The 21,012-nt window shown below is 35.7% G+C and overlaps 3 protein-coding genes across 6 annotated transcripts; 1 reads left to right on the forward strand and 2 right to left on the reverse strand.

The window, feature by feature from the left end:
* Nucleotides 1-2,763: 2,763 nt before the first annotated feature.
* LOC116187011 (protein MIZU-KUSSEI 1) lies at nt 2,764-4,116 on the reverse strand. Its single transcript, XM_031515583.1, has one exon. The coding sequence runs from the start codon at nt 4,008-4,010 to the stop codon at nt 3,105-3,107; it is 906 nt and encodes a 301-aa protein (XP_031371443.1). The 5' UTR covers nt 4,011-4,116; the 3' UTR covers nt 2,764-3,104.
* A 5,421-nt stretch (nt 4,117-9,537) lies between these two features.
* On the forward strand, nt 9,538-17,643 carry LOC116188006 (G patch domain-containing protein TGH). Of its 4 annotated transcripts, none has more exons than XM_031517098.1 (16): nt 9,538-9,873; nt 10,376-10,466; nt 10,540-10,634; nt 11,252-11,355; nt 12,186-12,250; nt 12,343-12,417; nt 12,840-12,991; nt 13,111-13,186; nt 13,308-13,394; nt 13,564-13,641; nt 14,046-14,199; nt 14,473-14,953; nt 15,132-15,413; nt 15,492-15,617; nt 16,005-16,220; nt 16,510-17,643. In XM_031517098.1, exons 1-16 carry the CDS (start codon nt 9,739-9,741, stop codon nt 17,206-17,208), a joined length of 2,916 nt encoding a protein of 971 aa, XP_031372958.1. In that variant the 5' UTR covers nt 9,538-9,738; the 3' UTR covers nt 17,209-17,643. The 4 variants fall into 4 exon arrangements, with proteins under 4 accessions (XP_031372958.1, XP_031372959.1, XP_031372960.1 ...); XM_031517099.1 differs by having other exon boundaries at nt 12,189-12,250; XM_031517100.1 differs by lacking the exons at nt 9,538-9,873; nt 10,376-10,466 and having other exon boundaries at nt 11,310-11,355.
* A 97-nt stretch (nt 17,644-17,740) lies between these two features.
* On the reverse strand, nt 17,741-18,300 carry LOC116188008. The gene has a single exon (XM_031517102.1). The coding sequence runs from the start codon at nt 18,265-18,267 to the stop codon at nt 17,845-17,847; it is 423 nt and encodes a 140-aa protein (XP_031372962.1). The 5' UTR covers nt 18,268-18,300; the 3' UTR covers nt 17,741-17,844.
* Nucleotides 18,301-21,012: the final 2,712 nt, after the last annotated feature.

The raw sequence follows: 21,012 nt of genomic DNA on the forward strand, positions 1-21,012 counted from the left end.
TCCTTCTCTATGACCAAAATGCTTATAGGGCACTGCCATGGAAGCTATAAGGGAATTGAAGAAGAAGAGGAAGAATAATAATGCGAAAGTATCCTATAGCTATTCAAAAAGGGAGAAGAATGAGAGAAATCAATCCCCATCATTGATGACTCATGATACTCTCCATGTAATGAGGGAAAAAATAAATTGCAAAAGAACAATTTCGATCCCAATCAATATCAATATCTATTCATCCAATATAATATTATACAAAAGCCGATAAAAGCATCGAGTAATACTATGATAGCTTTTCAAGTAAATTCTTCAACTCCTCGTCGAAAGCTTTTTCCTCTTAATCCATATATCAACTATAAAACATATATATATATATATAGAGTAAAATTGACTCCATTTTACATTAAATAAGACCATAGTTGGTAGGATTAAAATGGTCAATTTATAATTATATAAGAATCCAATATTTAATTGGACATTATTATATAAATTATATTGAAAAATAATTATCTATTTATATATTGGATTAACCATAAGCTATGGGCATGTGAAAAAAAAATTAAAATAGACGAAATTGAGTACTGAAATGCATAAATCAAATTTGTAAGAGAAAGTTCAAAAAAATACAGAATAAGTTAAATTAGTTCAACTTCATCGAAAGTTATTATTCAAATATTATTCAGTGAAATTTTAATATATTTTTTAATGATTTTTGAGAAGCAAATTATTCTTAAAAAATATATGTATAATTATTATATAAATTAATTAATACATATATGAAAAGATAAAACCGAGTATAGTACAAACATAGAAACTAAAAAAATAATGATTTTTCATATATAAAATTTTTTCCTAAAAAATAATAACAAATCACTAATTCTACTAGTGTAAGGTCATATAAACAAAATTGAATCCTAAAGTAATAAATGATGTCACATTAGTGAAGAAAAGTTTAAAAAGTTTAAGAGAGTTGATTTAGTCATGCGAATTTCATTTTATTTAATTGGATGTCAACCTAATTTCTATTATAAGATTAAAAATGTTATCGTTATTTCTGACCATATGAGAATATAAAAATTAAACAAGAACGTCACAAAATTTGCATAATTAAAAAATGGCAATAAAGTAAATGTATATGAACTTATCATAAGGATGTCATCTGCAACAAATCTCTCTAATGAACTTACTATTAAATAAATATATAATATAAAGTTTACTAATTAGTACTGTTGCAAAATATACATTGAACTAGGTAAAATTAATCTAATTTTATTATGTAATCATTGTATGAAATTTGAAATTAATTAATTAATTAAAATATTTTATTGTGTTAGGAAGCCAATTTTTTTATAAAATTCAGAATAATTGTTATAAAAAATAGGGTAAATTCCACCGGTGGTCCAAAATGTTTTACAAATGTTTCATGATGGTCCAAAAAGTTTTTTTCGCTACATGATGGTACAAAATGTTTCAAAATTGTTTCATGATGGTACAAATCGTCAACTCGAGCTGACGCCGTTAACATTTTGCTGACGTGGCGCGTCCTATGTGTCACTTTTGTTACGTGGAACCAATTATAGTGCGCCACGTCATTTAAGACAAAATAAAATTTTAAAAAGTCCAAAAAAATACAAAAAATAATTTAAAAAATACAAAAAAGAGTAAAAATTTTGAAAAAATAAAAAATATTTTAAAATATTAAAAAATTTTAATTTATTTTGAAAAATTAAAAAAAATTTAAATTTTTTTTCAAAAATAAAAAAATACAAAAAAGAGTAAAAATTTAGAAAAAATAAAAAATTTATTTTAAAATTTTGAAAATTTTAAATTTTTTTTAAAAAAATTATTTTTTTTTAAATTTTAAATTATTTAAAATTTAATATTAAAATTTACCCTTTTAAAAATAAAAAAAATTATTTAAAAATTTAAAAAATTTAAAAATAATTAAATTTTTTAAAAATAATTTTAAAATTTTTAAAATTTTAAAATATTTTTTTTATTTTTTTTCTAAATTTTTACTCTTTTTGTATTTTTTAATATTTTTTTAAAAAAAATTCAAAATTTTCAAAATTTTTAAAATATTTTTTAAAACAAAAAAATGTTAAGTTAAATATTTGAAATTATATTTAATAATTGTAATTTTTTTTTACTGTTTTTATAAAAAAAAAATTTGTGTTTCAAAATATAAACAATTACAATAAGAAATGGTATAAGAATATATGAAAACGAACCCCTACAATGCACACGATAGAACACTAGTGTATTAATGTAAAGATAATCCAGGGTCTTTATTATTATTAATTAATAGCTCAACTATATGCATAAAAATGATGAAAATAGTTTTAGAGTTTGTAATTCAAAACCCTGCACCGCACGACACCATTGACTAGTTAGAAACTGTAATAACTCGACATAGATAGAATTGTGGATAAAAAGCAGATTTTAAGAATGTTTGTCTGCTCACTTAACCATCTGTAAATAATTGCAATCCCATGTCATATATTGATGGATATCAAGGTGGTACGACCTGTATATGTTTTGGCCTATTCTAGATTTAAGTTCAGATCACTTCTTCTTTTTTTATTGTCCAAGGGGAATTAATGTTGTGAAAATCATTGTAAAGAATGCATCAAAGGATCAAAGAAAGCACAGAAAAATCATGCTGGTCCCCAAGCTAGCTAGGGCTAATTAATTATTATTAACAATTCTTAAAAGGAAGCTAATTGCAAATGATATAAAGTGCTACATATGGGAATAAAGGGATAAGAGTAATGGTGGAACAATGATTGCTTTTGCATAAACCCCCACCTTTTCTCATTAATTGCAAAGAGAATACAAAACTATACATATACACCCCACCACCTCTACCCCCTCTTGTAGTTATAGTGTAATTAATAATTTCCCCCTCCACAAAATTCAGGAAAAACAAAAATTAAATTAAAGTAAGCCCCACTTACCATTTTCTCCACTGAAAAAAAAAAGAGAAATTTTAAAAATAAAAAGTGAAAAGAAGAAGGACCAAAATGGAATTAAACAAAGTCTCTGATCAACTCATGATTGAAGAGCTAAAGCAAGTATCATTAGCACATCACTGATGAAGATGATCACAATCAGACTCTGAGGAGGTAGATGCTCAGCTCAGGTGCTCCATTGCTGTCTGGGTTCATCATATAGAACGCCTCGCAATCCCGGGACCCGACGATCCGCTCGAACTTGGCCCTCATGTACATGACCTCACCATCGAGATTGATGCTGCCCGACGACTCGGGGTCAAGACCGTTATCGTCCCCTGTGGCAGGCAGGACCCCTGCGCCCATTGAGATCATCTCGACGGCCTTCAGGACCTTCCACTCCTTGGGCCCGCATTCCCTCCGGGCTGCGAACCCACACCTCCTCCCGTTACAATAGGTCCTCCACACCGGCTCCTCAAGCAGCCTTGGGATGTGGTGGGACGATGATGAAGACGAAGACGATGGAGACCTCTTCTGAGGCTCAGGCTTGTTGCACTCAAGGGCGATCCGAACCAGCCCTGAGGTCATCTCCCGAACCAGCCCGCTTATAGGAGTGGCAAGCTCGATCAGGAGGGCCGGCTGCGAGGCAGGGTCCTTCTGCAAGGCGAAGTGGACGTGGCCCTTCCGGTGCCCGAAGAGGGTGCCGACAACACGGGGCCCAAGACCCAGCGTGGAGCCCGAGCGGTTCCGGAAGGCAGTCAGGACCGAGCGGAGCCTCGAGACGGCAATGGCCTGGAGCTTCCGCTTTGGTATCGGGGACGACGAAGAAGGGACAGCATTGGCTTCCTTGGTGTGATCCATCTTCTTCTTGTCTGCTGCATTATTAAAGCCCCGATCATGACATTGATGATGATCAGTTGATGCCGCGGCGTTTGGCTTTCCAGCTTCGGCTTCATCGTCTTCCTCAGACCCGACCTTCTTTGTCCAGTGGAAGTGTCGCTTGGAGTTGGAGGTGAAGTCCTGATGAGAAGAGCTCCTGGACATGGTCACTGATGATGTCTTCATGTTTGCTCGAGAGTTAGAGAGAAAGAGGAAGAAGAGTGATGTGCTAGTGAAATGGGCAGATCCTTAGGGGGAGGGAGAAACGGAATGAAAATAAATCATCCTTAAAAGACAAAGGAGAGGTCTAGAGAGAGAGAGAGAGAGACATTTCTTTTTATTTATTTTTGCATGTGGGGCACCCTAATCAATTCCTTTGTTTTCACCACAATTACTGCACAATAGTTTAAGGAAAAAAAATCCCTAATTAAACTTTTAGTGATCTTATGTACATGTATAATTAATATGTGGGCAAAAATGTGTGCGCTCTAGTATACAATATTTTAAATATATGTTATAGTTATTAATTTTTATTGAAGGGTTATATGTATATATCTAGTCATGGTAAGATTTCAAGAAAAACAAGTGTTAGTTTAACATGGTACATCAAAACTCCGTTATTTTCATTCATGTGAATGAGTATTTTTCAATATAAGTACTTGATATATATCTCGCTGATTATGTTTTTGAGGAAAAATGTTTTGTTTGAAAGTTTGCTGATCATCTTTTCTTCTTAAATAGTACACAATCAGACAACACCATCTTTTATAAAGGTATTATCAGCTCAACGTATTCTGGAGGAACTAATTGTGTGACCTTAACCAGCATACAGAGAGGGATTAGCTTGTATGCTCGATAACATATGAACACCATACATTGCACAAAATCGAAAGATGAAGAATAACTGATGAATCTTCCTTAAGAGTCGAATGAATACACCATGGAATAGTATTACGTGGGGGGCTAGGGCATCAAATTGAAAGGAATCGTTTGATTTGTTATTATTGAGATCGTATGTAAGTTGTGGTGGTGTTGATGTGATATGTGCAGTGCAGAGAATCCTGACAAAAGAAACATATGTTGCCCCCACCAATATTACTTTGGTCAGAGACACAGAGAGAAATGTTTGAAAGAAAGAACAAAAGATGAAAGAGAAAAAGGAATCTGAAGGGCGAGAGGGAAAGGGGCAAAGTTGGAGGGGACAATGTGTGTGTTATTTCACTTTCTTGGTGGGCTCTCCCCCCCGTCAGGGCAGAGATCCCATTACCATTGCCATTAGAGATAGAAAGAAGAGATGGATGATATGCTAATAAATTGACCGACTCTTTTGACCTGAACCTCCCAAATCAGCAAAAAGAATTAGACAGAGAATAAATGGGGTTACGAAGTTGCAGCTACACATGCCCTCTCCTCTAATAAAGAGATCTTAGATCTAACTCTCGTCAACGAGGATAGTTGGATGTATTCGAGTTAATATTGGTTGAGACTAAGCCTCATTCAAGAATTATCCTGGACCTTGGAATAGATTTTTTTTTTTCAACGTAAAATCCGTTCGTTGAAAACTCAGTTTGCTGTTGGATCCCATGTACTTGTCATAGTTGTTATATTGTTTACAATCTCCTATACCTAATTAACTAATACACGGTTATAACTTCATAAGTAAATGTTCATTGAGTATTGTTACAAAAAAAAAAGCGAATATTACCATTGTGCACCTAAGTGTATAACGGTGTCTATAACGGTTCCACAAATCCACACTAATATGCATTTTGATTAGTTTTTATCCATTCACAGTGGATGAATAACAACCGTTATATATTTAGTCTATACTCTATACCTCGAAACCCTAAAAAGAATAATATGGTACGAGTCTTATGAATGGAGATAATAATTCACGTTGAGAGATTTAGTGAACATCCCTAGTTGAAACTTGAATATTCATGATTTAAAGAGTTTTTTAATATGATGATGCATTTAAAAAAAATAAAATAAAAGAATGAGAGAGAGAGGGGAGAGAGAGAGTGGATGTGTTGGTGTGCGTTTTGATGAGCAAAGCAACAGGAGACAATGGCGTCACTGTTCGCGCAGAGCCTGACCAAAAGAGGAATTGAAGAAGAAGAAGAAGAAGAAGAAGAAGAAGCAAAGAGCACGCAGACGACAGAAACCTCGCATCCTTCTTCCCACCAATTCCCACACAATATGTGTCGTCGTCTTTGTTTCTGCTGTTTATGCTTTGTCGTGTTGTCGCGTTTCTTGTGCTGCTGCTGTTCTGTTTGTGTTTGGGATTTTCTGCGTGATGTTCACTAACACGAGAAGACCTTATGATTCTATTTACATATATTTACGTGGTGTTGGCTGAAGAGATTACATCACATACATACACACACACATATATATATATACTTCCACCTACCTGCGATGGATGGATCACTCTGATGACTGATCCCTCTGTCTGTCTGTCTGTCTCTCTCTCTCTCTCTCTCTCTCTCTCTGAGCTGATGATGCCACGCCTCATCGATCGATCATCCCCTTTGTCTCCTTGCTTAATTTGTGAGCCCCACCCCCACCGCATTATTATATCCTCGATGCGTTTGACTGAGATTTTTTGACGTGATAGCTGACAAATTGTGTGTTAATCAAGCTGTGATCTCGAGTCGAACTTTGCATTCGAAATTACTATAACCCGTTGGGTTGATGACATCATCACGAACCGTGCGTATACGTACATTGTCGCCCCTCTCACAAAGACGGCATATGCCCTTTCTTAAACTCTGGACACCGACCACAACCAGTCATTGTGCATGGTATATGTTACACTCTCCCTTGCAAGGGCAGGGCGCTAGCTATTCGTGTTGTGTTGTGTCACTGTTCCGTAAAACGACTTCTTTTAATGTTGGATTAATTTGTGGTAATTAAAGATTCTTATTATTTATTTTTTGTTCCCCCCGATGATGGAATTGGTGTGAATGTATCTCCTGAGATATACTTACACTCGTGCTTTTCAATTAAGGTAGGAGCAAGCCAACATAGTTTTGTCTGATTGGACCGCTCGAGAAGTCGACACTTCGCGGATACTGTGGAGGCATCCCATGCCAAGTGGAATCCCATTTCATTTGGGGCATCAATTTCTCCTTCCATATGTAAAGACCAAACCAATAATGGAGCAGGACGTGCATATATATGACTTTCAAAGTCATCATCTAAAGAAAAAAAAAACCTGAATTGATTCTAATAATTTGGCTTTTGTTCCTCTTAAATAAAGTTATGGATCGAGTATTATGAGTTGGAAAAATTCACATTACCCTTTTAGTGAGTAGACCCCATTCGAACTAAAGTAATCGGGGATCTGTCGTTGGACTTTCGAATGTGAGGGTGCATATTAAATAAATAAATAAATAAAAGCTCAAATGGCATGACATGAGATATTGAGAATTACTATATGCTCATAATTATAGGGCAGACTTTACTTAAAATATACGTAGAAATTCAAAAATTTACTGAAACACATTGTGTCGCCTGGGCAAGCTAATAGTTGAGCAAGGACTAGTTTTTCGATTGGCCCTGGATGACTAGCGCAAGTCCCGAATTCGTTAGAAGTTTCGATATAAAGAATAATTGGTAAGGAGATGGGAGCAAATCACGTTACAGAACCGAACCGAAGAATAATTAGTAAACACTATTGTTTGATTTTTATTTAAAAAAAAAAAAGCTTTTTGGGCCCAAAAGAAATGAATTAATCCAATGTTGCAGCCTTTTTCTTTTGGGCCCAAAAGAAATGAAGAGGTCAAAATGGGCCAAGCGAACCTTCTATGCAACTCATCCTGTGAGCTTAATAATAATATCTTAACAGATGGGCTCATCATTGAAAATTAGGTCCAACAAGCTTTATATTTTATCATTTCAATTTAATGAATGGGTTAATTAGGTTTTTTATTCAATCCTCCATAAATAACAATCTTCGAAAATTTCTAGAAAAGTTAACAAAAATTTAAAAATGACCAATTAATTTTTATGAGTTCTTACCAATATATTAGTATGTTACACTACATTTGGCTGAATAGTATATTACACTACATATATACACCATATACACATCAAAAACCATAGAATGAAATAACATCTATTATAATTTTATGTTAAATTTAGGGTTATAACTAATTTATAAAACTTTGATGTATACATAAAGTCAAAGAAAATATACTCGGAAAAAAGAAAATATGATAAATTTATAAATATGAAGTAAAATCTTATATTATATCAATATTAATAAATCTGTAAAAGTGCTGAAATATAATTGTTAGATAATAAGTTTTGATTTCAGTATAAATGAAAATGTTTGGAAGATAATAATTTGAAACTATTAATTATATATGATTTGATACTTATACAATATACTAGTGTTCAATCTCATGCGTTGCATAGGTTCGTGTTTATGTTTTATATTTCGTGCGGATAATAATTATCACAGTTTAAGATATTAATTTACTTATTAGTATTTTTGTTATTATTGAAAATAAAAGTTTAGTCAATTTTCAAAAATAATTTTCAATAGAGTTGCATAAATGCTTTTGAATAGTTCAATGATAATTTTATAATTAACATTCTTATTATTTCTTATAAATTTATTTAATTTATTTCACAATTTTAATTTGCGTTATACATAATTATATTATTTTATATATTTTGATTCTTTTATATTATTTTTCAAATTTATGAAATCTTCCTTAGTGGGTAATGATTGTTATTATTCTATATAATTAGACATTATATATATCTTTTATATATGTATATTAACTCTACTTTTTATATATTTCTTATTATCTTAGAATTTATTAAAATATAATCATTTTTATGATTCATGAATTTTATTTTTAACATATTAAATTTTACTTTTTCAATATACTCATACATATCTATATTTAATTTTTATGACAAATTATATATATGATAACTCATTAATTTTCGTAAGAATATCAATTTTGATGATGTCACGGTAAGTAATGCTTGTATAGTTGTCACTTATATATAATTAAGAAATTACACCAAAGATTTTTTCTTAATTGCATTTATTAAATACTTTTAATTATTATTCTCCGTTTTTAAATGTTTTCCATATTCTTTTAATTATTATTATTATATAATGAGTAGAAGGTTCGAATACATTAATTGCATTTATTAAAATTTTTTAATTATTATCTTTGTTTTATAATTTTCTTTTTCAATATTTTTTAAATTTTTTTATAAGCATTTAATATGCACTCAAGTAATTTTGAATTATGTTTTCTCTTAATTATATTTAGTAAGAAATTTAGGTATATTTAATTGCATTTATTAAATATTTTCAATTATTTTTTTTCATATTCTTTTAATTTTCTTTTAATTATTATATAACGAGTAAGAGATTTAGATACATTATAGTTGCATTTTCTTAGAAAATTTTAATTATTATCTTTATTTTATAATTTTATTTTTCCATATTTTTAAAATTTTCTTTTAAACATCTCTTATGAATCAAATCTCATTTATTATACACTCAACTAAATTTTAGTTATATATATAGAAAATGATACATATATTAAGCAAGAGTTCTTTTTTTTATATAAGTAACTATTAATTTGTTGGAAAAAATTACGTTTTTTTTTATAATTTATATAAAATTCACCAATCCACTGGTAAATAATAATGAAAAAGTTAATTATTTTTCTGTATTTTGCGCGGGTGAGTGAGATATGGTCATCTAGAAACAGCTGGTGAAAGAAAAATTATGTTCATGACGGGTTCGAGTAGAACCCTAACAAGATTGCAGAAGAGAGATTGTAATTTCAGCTGTTGAATTTGGTTATTCCATATTGAACTCAATCTTCTCGAGCTCTGTATCTTTGGTAAATCGGCAGTTCGGCCACCGGAGAAGACGATGGATTCCGATGAGGAGGATTTCGTTTTCTATGGAACTCCCGTAGAGCGGGAGGAAGGCATCGCCAGCCGCAAGAAGAAGGCCATTGCTGAGTCCTCTGGAAACCTGCGATCGCTCCCCTCCTGGAAGCAAGAGGTATCTCATCTATCTCTTGCCTGCTTCTTCCCCCACTTTTAATGCTAAGCTCAAACGAAGTTCAGCAAATTGCTGGGTGAATTTGCAGTGCAAGAGGATGCCGATTGTGCCGTGTTTTTGTATAGCTTGTTAGCATTAGCAATCACTTCGTGGAAATTCCTGTGCATTTCGCGTCAGTGATGTTCGTAGTGAGAGCTAGAATTCCGTGTCTGCTGCTCCAATGTCGATGCACCTTGTTGTTTCTGAACTTTCATCGTGAAGTTTTAGCTCATTCAGCATCGGGATATAATATCGGGTGTTATTGCGTCATTCGCATAATGATTTTTTGAACTCTTCCATGAATATTGTGCTTTCATATTGCTTAGTAAGAAGATTGAACATATCACAGAGAAGTGCGAATGGAATACATGAGCATTGATGGTTGAATTTTCCCGTGTATTTCGATGGTAATTTATGGCAATTCATGGCATGAGTTTATACTCTGTTTGTTGTTCTCCTCTAGGTCAGGGATGAAGAAGGACGGAGGAGATTCCATGGAGCTTTTACGGGAGGCTTCTCTGCTGGATATTATAACACAGCGGGTTCAAAGGAGGGTATGTGCTGTTTTCATCTGCTAAAAGAGTCTGTACTCTATGTTCTCCTCTAATTTGTGGATTAAACTTGCAGGCTGGACTCCACAGTCATTTACATCATCCAGGAAGAATCGTGCCGAAGTCAAACAGCAGAACATTTTAAACTTTCTGGATGAAGATGAAAAAGCCGTATGATTGTTCTCTCATTGAATTAGTTTATTTATTCTTTCAGAAGGGTGATGGTAGAATCCATTCGACATGATAGTGCCTCTTGTACTGTAGTTTGGTGAGATTTTTCGTCGGGCCTTATGAATTGAAAATCTGGAAACATGATCATGTTCCAAACTTGTTTTTGTGAAAATTTGAGACTGTAGATCCTTCAGGTGCACACTGGTTTCTGGACATTTTAGAATTAACTATAATTGGTTAAATTGTTCATATAGTGTGGATAACTTAGTTAGCTCCATTATGCCCATGCAAGCTGCATCATCAGTTGACAGCATTCATTGTATGAATGAAATTCAAGTTTGTATCTGTTTGTTCTGGTACTAAAATTTCAATTTCATGGGCCATTTTTTCATTTGATTGCCCTTAATTTCTAATTAGTTCTGTAGCCTCTGTCCTATCTAAACTGAACTGATAAAGCATAATAGTTTCTTTGCTGCTAAACTTCAAAGAGGTGTCCTCTTAATTTGTTGGTGGATCAGTGTTATCTTTTTGTTGAAGTGCTCTGTGGCTCTGCATCTGCAAGTTTCTTATATATTGGTATTACTGAAGTCAGCAATTCTTTCCTTTTCGCGTTTTAGGAATTAGAGGGTCGTTCTTTGGCAGCATCATCCCAGTTTGATACCTTCGGATTTACAGCTGCAGAATTAGCTCGGAAACAGGCGGAGAAGGAACAACAAAGCAGGTTCGATCCAACATTAATTTTGATTTTGATAGTTTTGAAGTTGATTAACCATCACAGATGGTGTCATTTGACCTACAAGGAATAGTCTAAGCCTATGTAAGTGCATTATGTACAAGCTAAACAACTCTGCTGAGGCCACTGTCCATGGCATCTAAGAGCCACTCCCTCTAGAGGCTGAATAGGAAGTACCCAAATGTATTGTAAGGTTTAAACAATACCAATGAGAAAACCCTGCTCATAGACCAAGAAGTCCCAAGCAACAAGTGAAGCCAAAAGGAATACTATTTGTTTGATCAGCTTCTAGCTCCTTATGGCTCCTGAAAGTTTAAAAGCTGGAAGTTTTATGGTCCTTTCGATGACTGTCAAATTGCATTAACAGCATCCATGAGATTTATGAGGACAGATAATACAGTTGAGTATCTGAGGATACTCTTTGCCTGAAAACAACTCTATTCTTGGTGTCCTCAGGAATATCACTTGTCTAACTTGAGCTTCAGCGAACTGTAGCAGCTTCTCCTCCTCTTATGTGTGATCCTCTCTATTGATTCTAACTAATGTAATTTAAGCTATGTTGGTTGCATACAAAAGATATTCCTGCATTAGAATTCAGACATTTGGATGCACTCTGCTTTTATTTTAGAAGTTTAAGCCAACGGGAGAGTATATCAATCAACACACATTGTCAATGTGATTGAGCAGCATAGGCCATTTTTTTCCAACTTTATCCTCCAGTCAATAGTGCTTTTCATCCTGTTTCCGGTGTATGATTATCATGGCCATAGTAGCGATCTTTTATTAACTCTTGGCTGGTTGCTCGTGTCTTGATCCAGTAGGCCATCAGCTATTCCTGGACCAGTTCCTGATGAAATTGTACTTCCAGCTACAGATTCAGTTGGTTTGTACTTTGTTAGCTTGGTTTTCACATTTAGAAAGCATTGGTTTGGTGCCTGTGTTCATTCAATTCCATCTTTTTTCCAAATATTTCAGGTATGAATTTGCTGAAGAAGATGGGATGGAGGTACGGACATTCCTTAAAAGACTCACATAGTAGTTCACTGTATGGTATGCATCTTCTGCTTAACTCTCTCAAATCCTAAGAGTCAGCAAGTTGTTTCTTTTTTTCCTATTATGTCTGGGAAAAGTAATTGTAAGTTTTCAGCATCTCCTCAGTACACATATTCATGCTTGGTATGATACAATCGGGAATATAGATGGGGCACTCATGTCTGGCTTTTCTTTAGACTGAGTTTTTCGATATTTTGGGTTTTCTTATGCTATTCTATATGGTTGGCACGCCATTGCTGCAGTTATCAATGAGAGGCCTATATTTATCATTTAAATAAATTCTTTTCAGTCCACACTGTATCTGGGTTATTGTTGTTTCCGTTTGTGCTTGTGCTCCCATTCCATGATTTCGTTGATATTAATTTTCCTGGGTTTCTGCCCAAAATTTTGATATCATATTGCCAACGGTTTAATTGCAGAGGCTCGTCGAGAAGCTAGAAAGGCCTTCCTAGCATTTACATCTGATGAAGCAAAACCAGAGCTCAGTACATCTGAACCTACTGAGGATGGCCTTGAAAATCTGCTGGAGCAGCCCTCAGAGAGCGAAACTAAGCCTTCTAAAAGCACACCTGTAAGGGTTTTTGTTGTGATAGAGTTCGAGTGAAAAACTAAATCAATTGAACTTTGATAAGATTTAAGCTGTTTAGGAACATATTATATGTTAGATCTTATACATCTTCCTTCTTGTAGGTTTATGTGCTTGATCCGAAACAAGATTTGCATGGTTTGGGCTATGATCCTTACAAGGATGCACCGGAGTTCAGGGGTATGTAGCTGCTGACCGTTTTGTTTCTTTGCAACTAGTGAATGATTTCCCCTTCAAATTTCAGAAAAGAAATGGCTAGTTACTAGCAACTAGTTAATTATTTTGCGGTTCAAAATTTCAGAAAAGAAACGGCAACATACTTCTGGAGGAAGAGAACATGGGCAGAGAAGACCTTTCTCATCAAGAGATAACCTCTTTGGTTTCAAGTGTAAGATACATTAATGTGGTTGGACTTACATTGCTGGTCTGTTTCTTTCAGATCAATCTCGCTATTCGTTTTATGTATGTCTGCAGTTTTCTCTTAATTTCATCTCTGTAATTGAATTGTTATTCTAATAACTGAGGCACTTTAAATCTCATTGACTTGATCTTCTCAGCGAAAAATATGGCTCCTGGTTTTGGAATTGGAGCCCTTGAAGAACTTGATGCTGAAGATGAGGATGTCTATGGCTCTGGTAAGCAATTCTGTGGCTGGACTTTGGCTTGAGCAGTCAAATATAGTGTTGTCAGTGCTGCTTGTCTACTTGCAATTCTAGCATTAGGAGCGGGGAAGTTTTTGAAATGTAATTCACTTTTGCCACGGGAACTCAAGTCTGCTTTCCAATTCATTTGTTCATGTCTGGTTGTTAATGAGCTTTTCTTTGACCATCATGATTGTTACTAGCTTGATATTCATTCATCATGATTAAAATTTCTTATGACTGGACTAATGATTTCAATAGCTAATTCACCTGCAATCATGTGTTTGTTTGACATAATATAAGGGGGAATGGTTCATTTATTAGTCTTCTGGTATTATTCTTCAGTAAGATTTGCGCTCTGAGAAACCATTTACTCACTTAAATGATATTTTTCTTAGGTTATGATTTTGAGGAAACTTTGATTGAAGAAGCCGAAGAACCTTCTAAAGTTGGCATTGAGGTGCAGGACAGCAGGCCAAGGTTGACGGGAAAGGAACATGGAATTCTCCCTGGGTTTAGACTTGCTTCAAATTCTGACTATCAGTTGGAAAGGTAAATGCTTCATGAAGCATAATTGATTATTTATTATTAAATGGGAATTCAAAGTTTATGTTCGATGATGTATCGGAGTCTTTGTGTTCTTTCATATCTTCTTTGCTTTTAAAAGCTTGATTTGGTGATTTGGTTGATTCCTATGAGTTTTTTGTGCATATGTTCATAGATGTAAAGAGCATCTCTCTTCTTGTAAATTATTGTTGCTGCTTTTCTTTTCTGTGAATTTTTTTCCAACGAAATGATGAATACTGAAGTAAATTGGTGATATAGGTTTGATCCTCCTGTGATTCCAAAGGACTTTGAACCCCGACATAAATTTCCTGGACCTCTTGAAAGCAACAGCAGACTTTCTGACCCTCCTCCCTTGGAAGTTCCTCCTCCTGAGGACAGTAATTTAAAAGTCTTGATAGAGGGGGTTGCAACTTTAGTGGCTCGATGTGGAAAGTTATTTGAGGATCTCTCCAGAGAAAAGAATCAGTCAAATCAATTATATAGTTTTCTTATTGGCGGAAATTTTCATGATTACTATGTGAGAAAATTATGGGAAGAACGGCAGAAGAGTAATCAGACGAAGCTATCGCTAGAGGGAAAGGAATCTTCTGTCCCACGTATGACAGCAGAGAGTCGAGGAAGAATCTTAGGGGAAAGGCCTCTTGAAAGAAGCATGGTCACTCCAACCTCAACTGATGCTCCTGCAGACGTGAAGTTCCCTACCAATCTTGTAGATACATTTACTAAATCAGAAGTTTTTGTGAGTTCATACCCTTTCACGTACTCTGTTTTCCTGTATTCTGCGGGTGTTAGGTTCTTGTTTCTCTATTTTATTGCTCATTTCCTTGTTTCTCTATTTTATTGCTTATCTCCATATATGTTGATATCTGGTATGAGAATTCTTTATTAGGACTTACCTATTTGTCTGCCACGTGTAGAGTGAGCTGCTTGAAGTTTCAAAACCATTTAAAGACAATCCTGCAAAACAAGAGAGGTTCGAGCAGTTCCTCAAGGAAAAATATCGAGGTGGCCTCCGTTCCACAGATTCAGGCGGAGCTAGTTATATGTCAGAGAGTGCTCGTGCCCGTGAAAGATTGGATTTTGAGGCTGCAGCCGAGGCAATAGAGAAAGCACGGTTGGCCAAGGAAAGTACTCCTTTCTCTCAGCGCTTTACAGAGTTTTCAGCTGGTGGGATGCAGTTTACTTCTGCAGGAGTTGAGGTGTGTCTCTGGTCATAACATTGGCTCTTATCAATATGTACCTTCAGCTCTTGTTTTTAACTGATTTTATGTGAACAGGAAGTTAAACCTATCCAAACTGAAGAGTTAACGAAAAAAATTGTCCCTAAGAGGGAAGAGTTTCAATGGCGTCCTTCTCCTATCTTATGCAAGCGCTTTGATCTCATTGATCCTTACATGGGGAAGGTATTCACTTACTGGCCTAAATTACTTGGCATGTCAACCCAGTCATGAACATAATGGATTGACTAAACAATACAAAAACTTCTTTTGCATTGACTTATTTGAGCACCTTTTCCCTCCATAAAAAAAGAAAGGGAGAAGAAAAGTTAAGATAGACCAAGTAAATGAGAAGGATGAGAATTTCTTTTGGTGAAACAATTAGTCTGCAAAATTGGTGTTAAATGTTTTGTATGTCTATGCATGGATTCTGGAGTTACGAATCTTCTTTTGGGTGAAACTATTCGCTAATTAATCTTTGTGCTGGACCATTTCATCTTTTATTTTATTAGTGAAACGAGCGGTCTGAGGAGATATGCATGTTATAACTATGACAAATTTTCATCCTTGCAGCCACCGCCAGCTCCACGAATTCGGAGCAAGCTGGATTCCCTCTTTTTTGTGCCTGATTCTTTCAAAGCATCTGGAACTGAAGAAAAGGTTACTTCCAGAAGAGATGCTTCGACAGTACCCCAATCTGATAACCAAGAAAGCAAAAATGTAGTTGAAGAGGAGCCAGAAGTTCATGTGGAAATTGAAAATGTTGAGAGGCCGGTTGACCTGTATAAGGTGCTTATCTCACAATGTTACCTTTCTCTGTCTTCTTTCCATTTTCCAGAACATCCGGTAAAACATTATTGGAGTGTGCTGTGACTGTTTAATTTCCTGCTTTCAAGCAAATTCTGGTACTAGTGTGCAGTTTCTGATTTGATATTATTCCGCTCCTTACATTGGAATTTATTTGTTTTCTCATTTCATATCTGATTTTCGGAAGCCATTTAAATACTTAGCTCAAGCATCTTTCTCCATCCTTATGTCAACTTAATGCCTGAAATTGGCTTCTTTTATTCCTTCTCAGGCAATTTTCTATGATGACTCGGAAGATGAAGGGGAAATTTCTGTGGCAAATACACTGGAAAACCCAGAGAAGAAGGTTGAGGCTGCAAATGCGACACTGAACCGTTTGATAGCTGGCGATTTTCTGGAATCATTGGGCAAGGAACTTGGTCTGGAGGTTCCACCTGAGCTACCTCCCGCAACAAAGCAAGCCAAGAATGCATCCCAGAAGGAAGTTGGCCACGACAATAAGAACAACTTTAGTGATCCCAAACTCACCCAGGAAGGTGTGCTGTTAGAGATCAAAGAACCTGTTCACACCCTGGCCAGAGGCGGTGAGAAACCGGCAAGTAATGACTCACCTGAGAAGAGATCTGGAGATCTTAATATGAATTTGGTGCCTCCAAACGAGAACACAGTGAGAAATTCATCTAATCGGCATGAAGAGAAACTGGATAGCTCATCTTCGGAAGACGAGAGGAGTAGAAGAGGTTCCAGACGACACCACTATAGTAGTGAATCAGACAGTGATTCATCTAGGGAACGTCACTATTCAAGCTCAAAGAGAAGGAAGAGGGGGTCCTCTAGAGAGAGGGAAAAGCGGAGCAGCAGAAGGAAACACTCGAAGCGTAGGAAACATCGGGACAAAGATTCTCCTGAGAGATCGCAATATAGAAGTGAGAGGGAACGGGGAGAAAGCAAGAGGGACAACCGAAGATGAAAAGGTCTGGAATTTGAAATGGACTTATATCAGATCCAAATATTCATTGAGAAGGCTGTAAATGGCTCTGTTCCTAAATTTTCTCTGGGGCTGTCGGAGCAGTATGTGTGGCCGGTAAAGCTGATGATTCGAGGTTCTTCCTGTAGTGTCCCCTATATATGCTTTTCGGGATAGTTCTGTGCTCACTCAAGTATAGATACTTTTCCGTTCTGCTTCAGTGATCAGCTCTCGTGGAGTTTTCAGGAAATCGTGAGATATCTCGATGTAGAAGATTTACTTGTTAGAAAAGGTATTGGCAAAACAAAGATATAGGCAAAGAACAGTGATATGCATGTGTTATCGGCTTTTCGGTACTTTGGTTGGTGCAACCTCTTTGTTGGCTCGATGAGGGTTGAGAAATCTATCCTTGCTATTCATGCTTCGATTTCAACTGAAGATATTGTATTAGAATGCCCAGAATAGTAATGGTGCGAAATTACCAGATGAAAGGGTCTTAATTTAAGCAGACTCCGAGGCATTTCGATTCTTCGTGTGTCGAGAAAGAGATCAAACTGAAATTTTAGTCCAATATGGCTTTATTTCAACAGATCCACCAAAATGAATCTTTGAACCATTTCAAAGTTGGAAATATTAACATCAAGGTTGAGGGGGATTATCGTTTCCGCCTGGAGCACCGCCTCCGCCACCTCCTCTTTTCTTAAAACTCGCTGCCTTCAATCTCGATCCGAACTGCGCTCCACCATAAGCAAGCTCGTGAAACCTCTCCTTCATCCACCCGAACACGCTCCTCCAGTTGGTGCTATCGGGTGGGGCTCTGGTGGGGTCGTCCACCCGGCGGCTGTAGGCCCTTCCAATTGCGCACGAGATGAATGCAAGAACTGCAAGGATGGACATCACGGTGAAGAAGGGCCCGATGGAGCCCGAGGAGTGCCACCCCCCAGGACTGCTCAAAAGGGCTTCGGCACTTGCAGGAGTAGTAGTAGTAGTAGAAGAAGCTGCTGCTACAGCCTGATCACTTGGGTCTTGCTGCTGAGGGAAGGCCGCTGTGGCAGTCGCCATTTTGCTTAGTGAGCTGCATCATGGTACCCACCATTCATATATATATATATATATATAGGTGCTCATATCTATAAATGCATACATATAGACATTTATGTATACATATGCCTGTACAACTTTTTCTTTTTCTTTTCTTTAGAATTAAAATTCTGGATATTTATACAAGCCGCTATATAAATTGTTCCAATATTATGTAATTGATGAGATAGAGGTTCGTAGTGTATAGTGAAAGAACGATCAGTTTCACACTTACAATTATCACTAGCAAGATTTCTCGTAGTTCTTTATTTTCATCATGTTTAATTTGGCACGAGTTGATCGGGACATCAAATCATCCAAGTTATAACTCATATTGTCATACGAAAAGCTTACTGCTGAGAAATCGGATTTATCCAAATACAAATACGAATGTAGTTGACTCGAAAAATATAGACGATTGAACCAATGCATTCTTACTAAATAAAGATGATAAAATCGACCACCTTCGACCAGAATTGGGAGCACTTTTCTTGGATCAGGATTAAAGGGATTAGTATGCAACTGCTTTTAACGTTTGAGGGCTGAGGGTGGGATTATGATTTCAACCCTTTGATTTATTTTAATTTGTTTTGTGTTATCCTACGAAAAAGGGGTGCCTACCCACGCAGAAAGATTGACATTAGATTCCTTTGCTAAAGCCAACTTTTATCAAAGTTTCTCCCTCTCTCTTTTCTTTTTCTTTTTTTTGCTTTTTCTAATTTCATTCCTTTGTCTTTCTTTTTCTTTTCTTGGATTTATGAATCCTAAGTCAAATTCCCCCAAAACATTCGAGACAGTGAAAAGAAAGGTCCAGACAAATCACAAGAATAAGCGATACATTAAGACTTTGACGGCCGTGTAAAGATTCGGTACTCACTAGAGGCGTCTCGTGATTGGACAAAATTAATATTTAAATGGTGATTAATTTCAATTAATAGATAGAGAATATCTCGTGGTCTTATCGAGGGTAACAAATTATAAAATTTATAGAACTTTCAAATCACTTGAATCGAATGGCTTTCTCCTCACTTTCATGAAAGAACTTTCTGGGCGAAATGGGAAAAGCACTAAAATAAGATCAATTGATCCAAAGCATTTCATAGTCGAGGCAAGTTAGCAGCAATTCCAATGTTATCCATATCGGAGCCATGTAGGACTCCACATCACTCCACATGCTATTTGTTCGGAGAAGGAAGAGGACAGGGATGACTTAATGGCTAAGTTGCTTCCATTTGATCATTAATATAAGATGGTCCAAAAGAAAAGTTATTGGACAATATGAACATCATACTTAATTAAGTCGGAAGCAAACCTGACATATGGAGATATTCTCTATAATAACTAATCAATTGTACAATGGGTGTGTTTCTTCTTTCACCGTCAATCGGGCAATAGTACAAAGCGCAGCTTTTCAGAGTGGTCGACTATTGTCGTCGGAAAATTTCACGCCTAACCATTCTTGCATACCACAAAAATCAAAGGATATAGTGTTTAGCTTGGTCCATATTATTCATGTCCGAGCCGAAGTATTGAGGTTCTCGAATTGGTTGGTTCCTAGTCTAGTCCCATGGTTTCCTGATGTTTACGGGCTATTACTTCTTTCTCACTAGGGGCTCATAGTCATGGGCATTCTTGGGCCGAAATGTTAAACCATAAGTGACCATATAGAGTCAACTTAATACCGATGTGATCCAGCCAACCCGACATAGTAAGCGGAGGTCCTTTCTAAAATAAAATAAATTCTTTTGATCTTTGGCGAAATTAAGGAGAAGTCATTAATTAGTATTTATAAATATATATCGGCAAATACTGCAATTGAGGTTGACTTGTTTTGAGATTATCAGATATCTAATGAGCTGAAACAATTGTTGAAAGAGATTGTCCCGTGCCGAAAAATTAAAGAGAAAAATCAACGGATTTATAAGAGATTGGATTTTCACAACTTACCAGTTTAAACTTTTGGATTAAAAATAAGCTTAATCGCTTATAAGTCTAGTGAATTTTATATGGTATCAGAGTATATTAGACTTTCGAGTGCTCGTGTGAGGACTCAGATTACGTCAGGCTCAAGTGTGAAATTCGTGGCTGGTGAAGTTCGAGTCCAAAAGTGAAACCCCGACTCACAGTTGGTTTTGGGCCCCCTCGCTCAAGTGTGGAAGAGAAAGTCCACCTCGAGGTAGTTAAGGCCCAAATCTGGAAAGAGATGAGAGTTCGGCTCGAGATAAGTTAGTGAGGGTAGGTATTTATGTATTCACATGGTACATGTAGGTAAAGGGCGAGAAAAACCACACGGTGCCACTTAAGGGCAGATATTGAGAGAAATTATTCTACATGAAAAAATTGATTAGAGAAATTCACGGATTTATAAGAGATTGAGTTTCACAACTTATCAGCTCAGGCTTTTGGATTGGAATTAAGCCTAACCGCTTATAGGCCCAGTAAAATTTTACAACAATCATCAAAGCGGAATGACATATATTTGCATATATCATCATTTGTGTACTGTGAGATGGTAATAAAAATTAATGAAACAATCATTGTCCCTTATCATCTTTTGGTTGTGATCGTGATAGAGATTATACGATGAGATAACAACTCCTCATTTTTGCGAGTATAATTTTTTGAAATCTAGAAACTTCGTATTCGATACTCACACCTTAGACAGTTAAAGAGTTACCCCCAAATCCACAAGCATACTCAGTTCGCCAATCCGATCTTAAGGATTTT

This window comes from Punica granatum, chromosome 8 (genome assembly GCF_007655135.1).
Source record: "Punica granatum isolate Tunisia-2019 chromosome 8, ASM765513v2, whole genome shotgun sequence".
NCBI lineage: Eukaryota > Viridiplantae > Streptophyta > Magnoliopsida > Myrtales > Lythraceae > Punica > Punica granatum.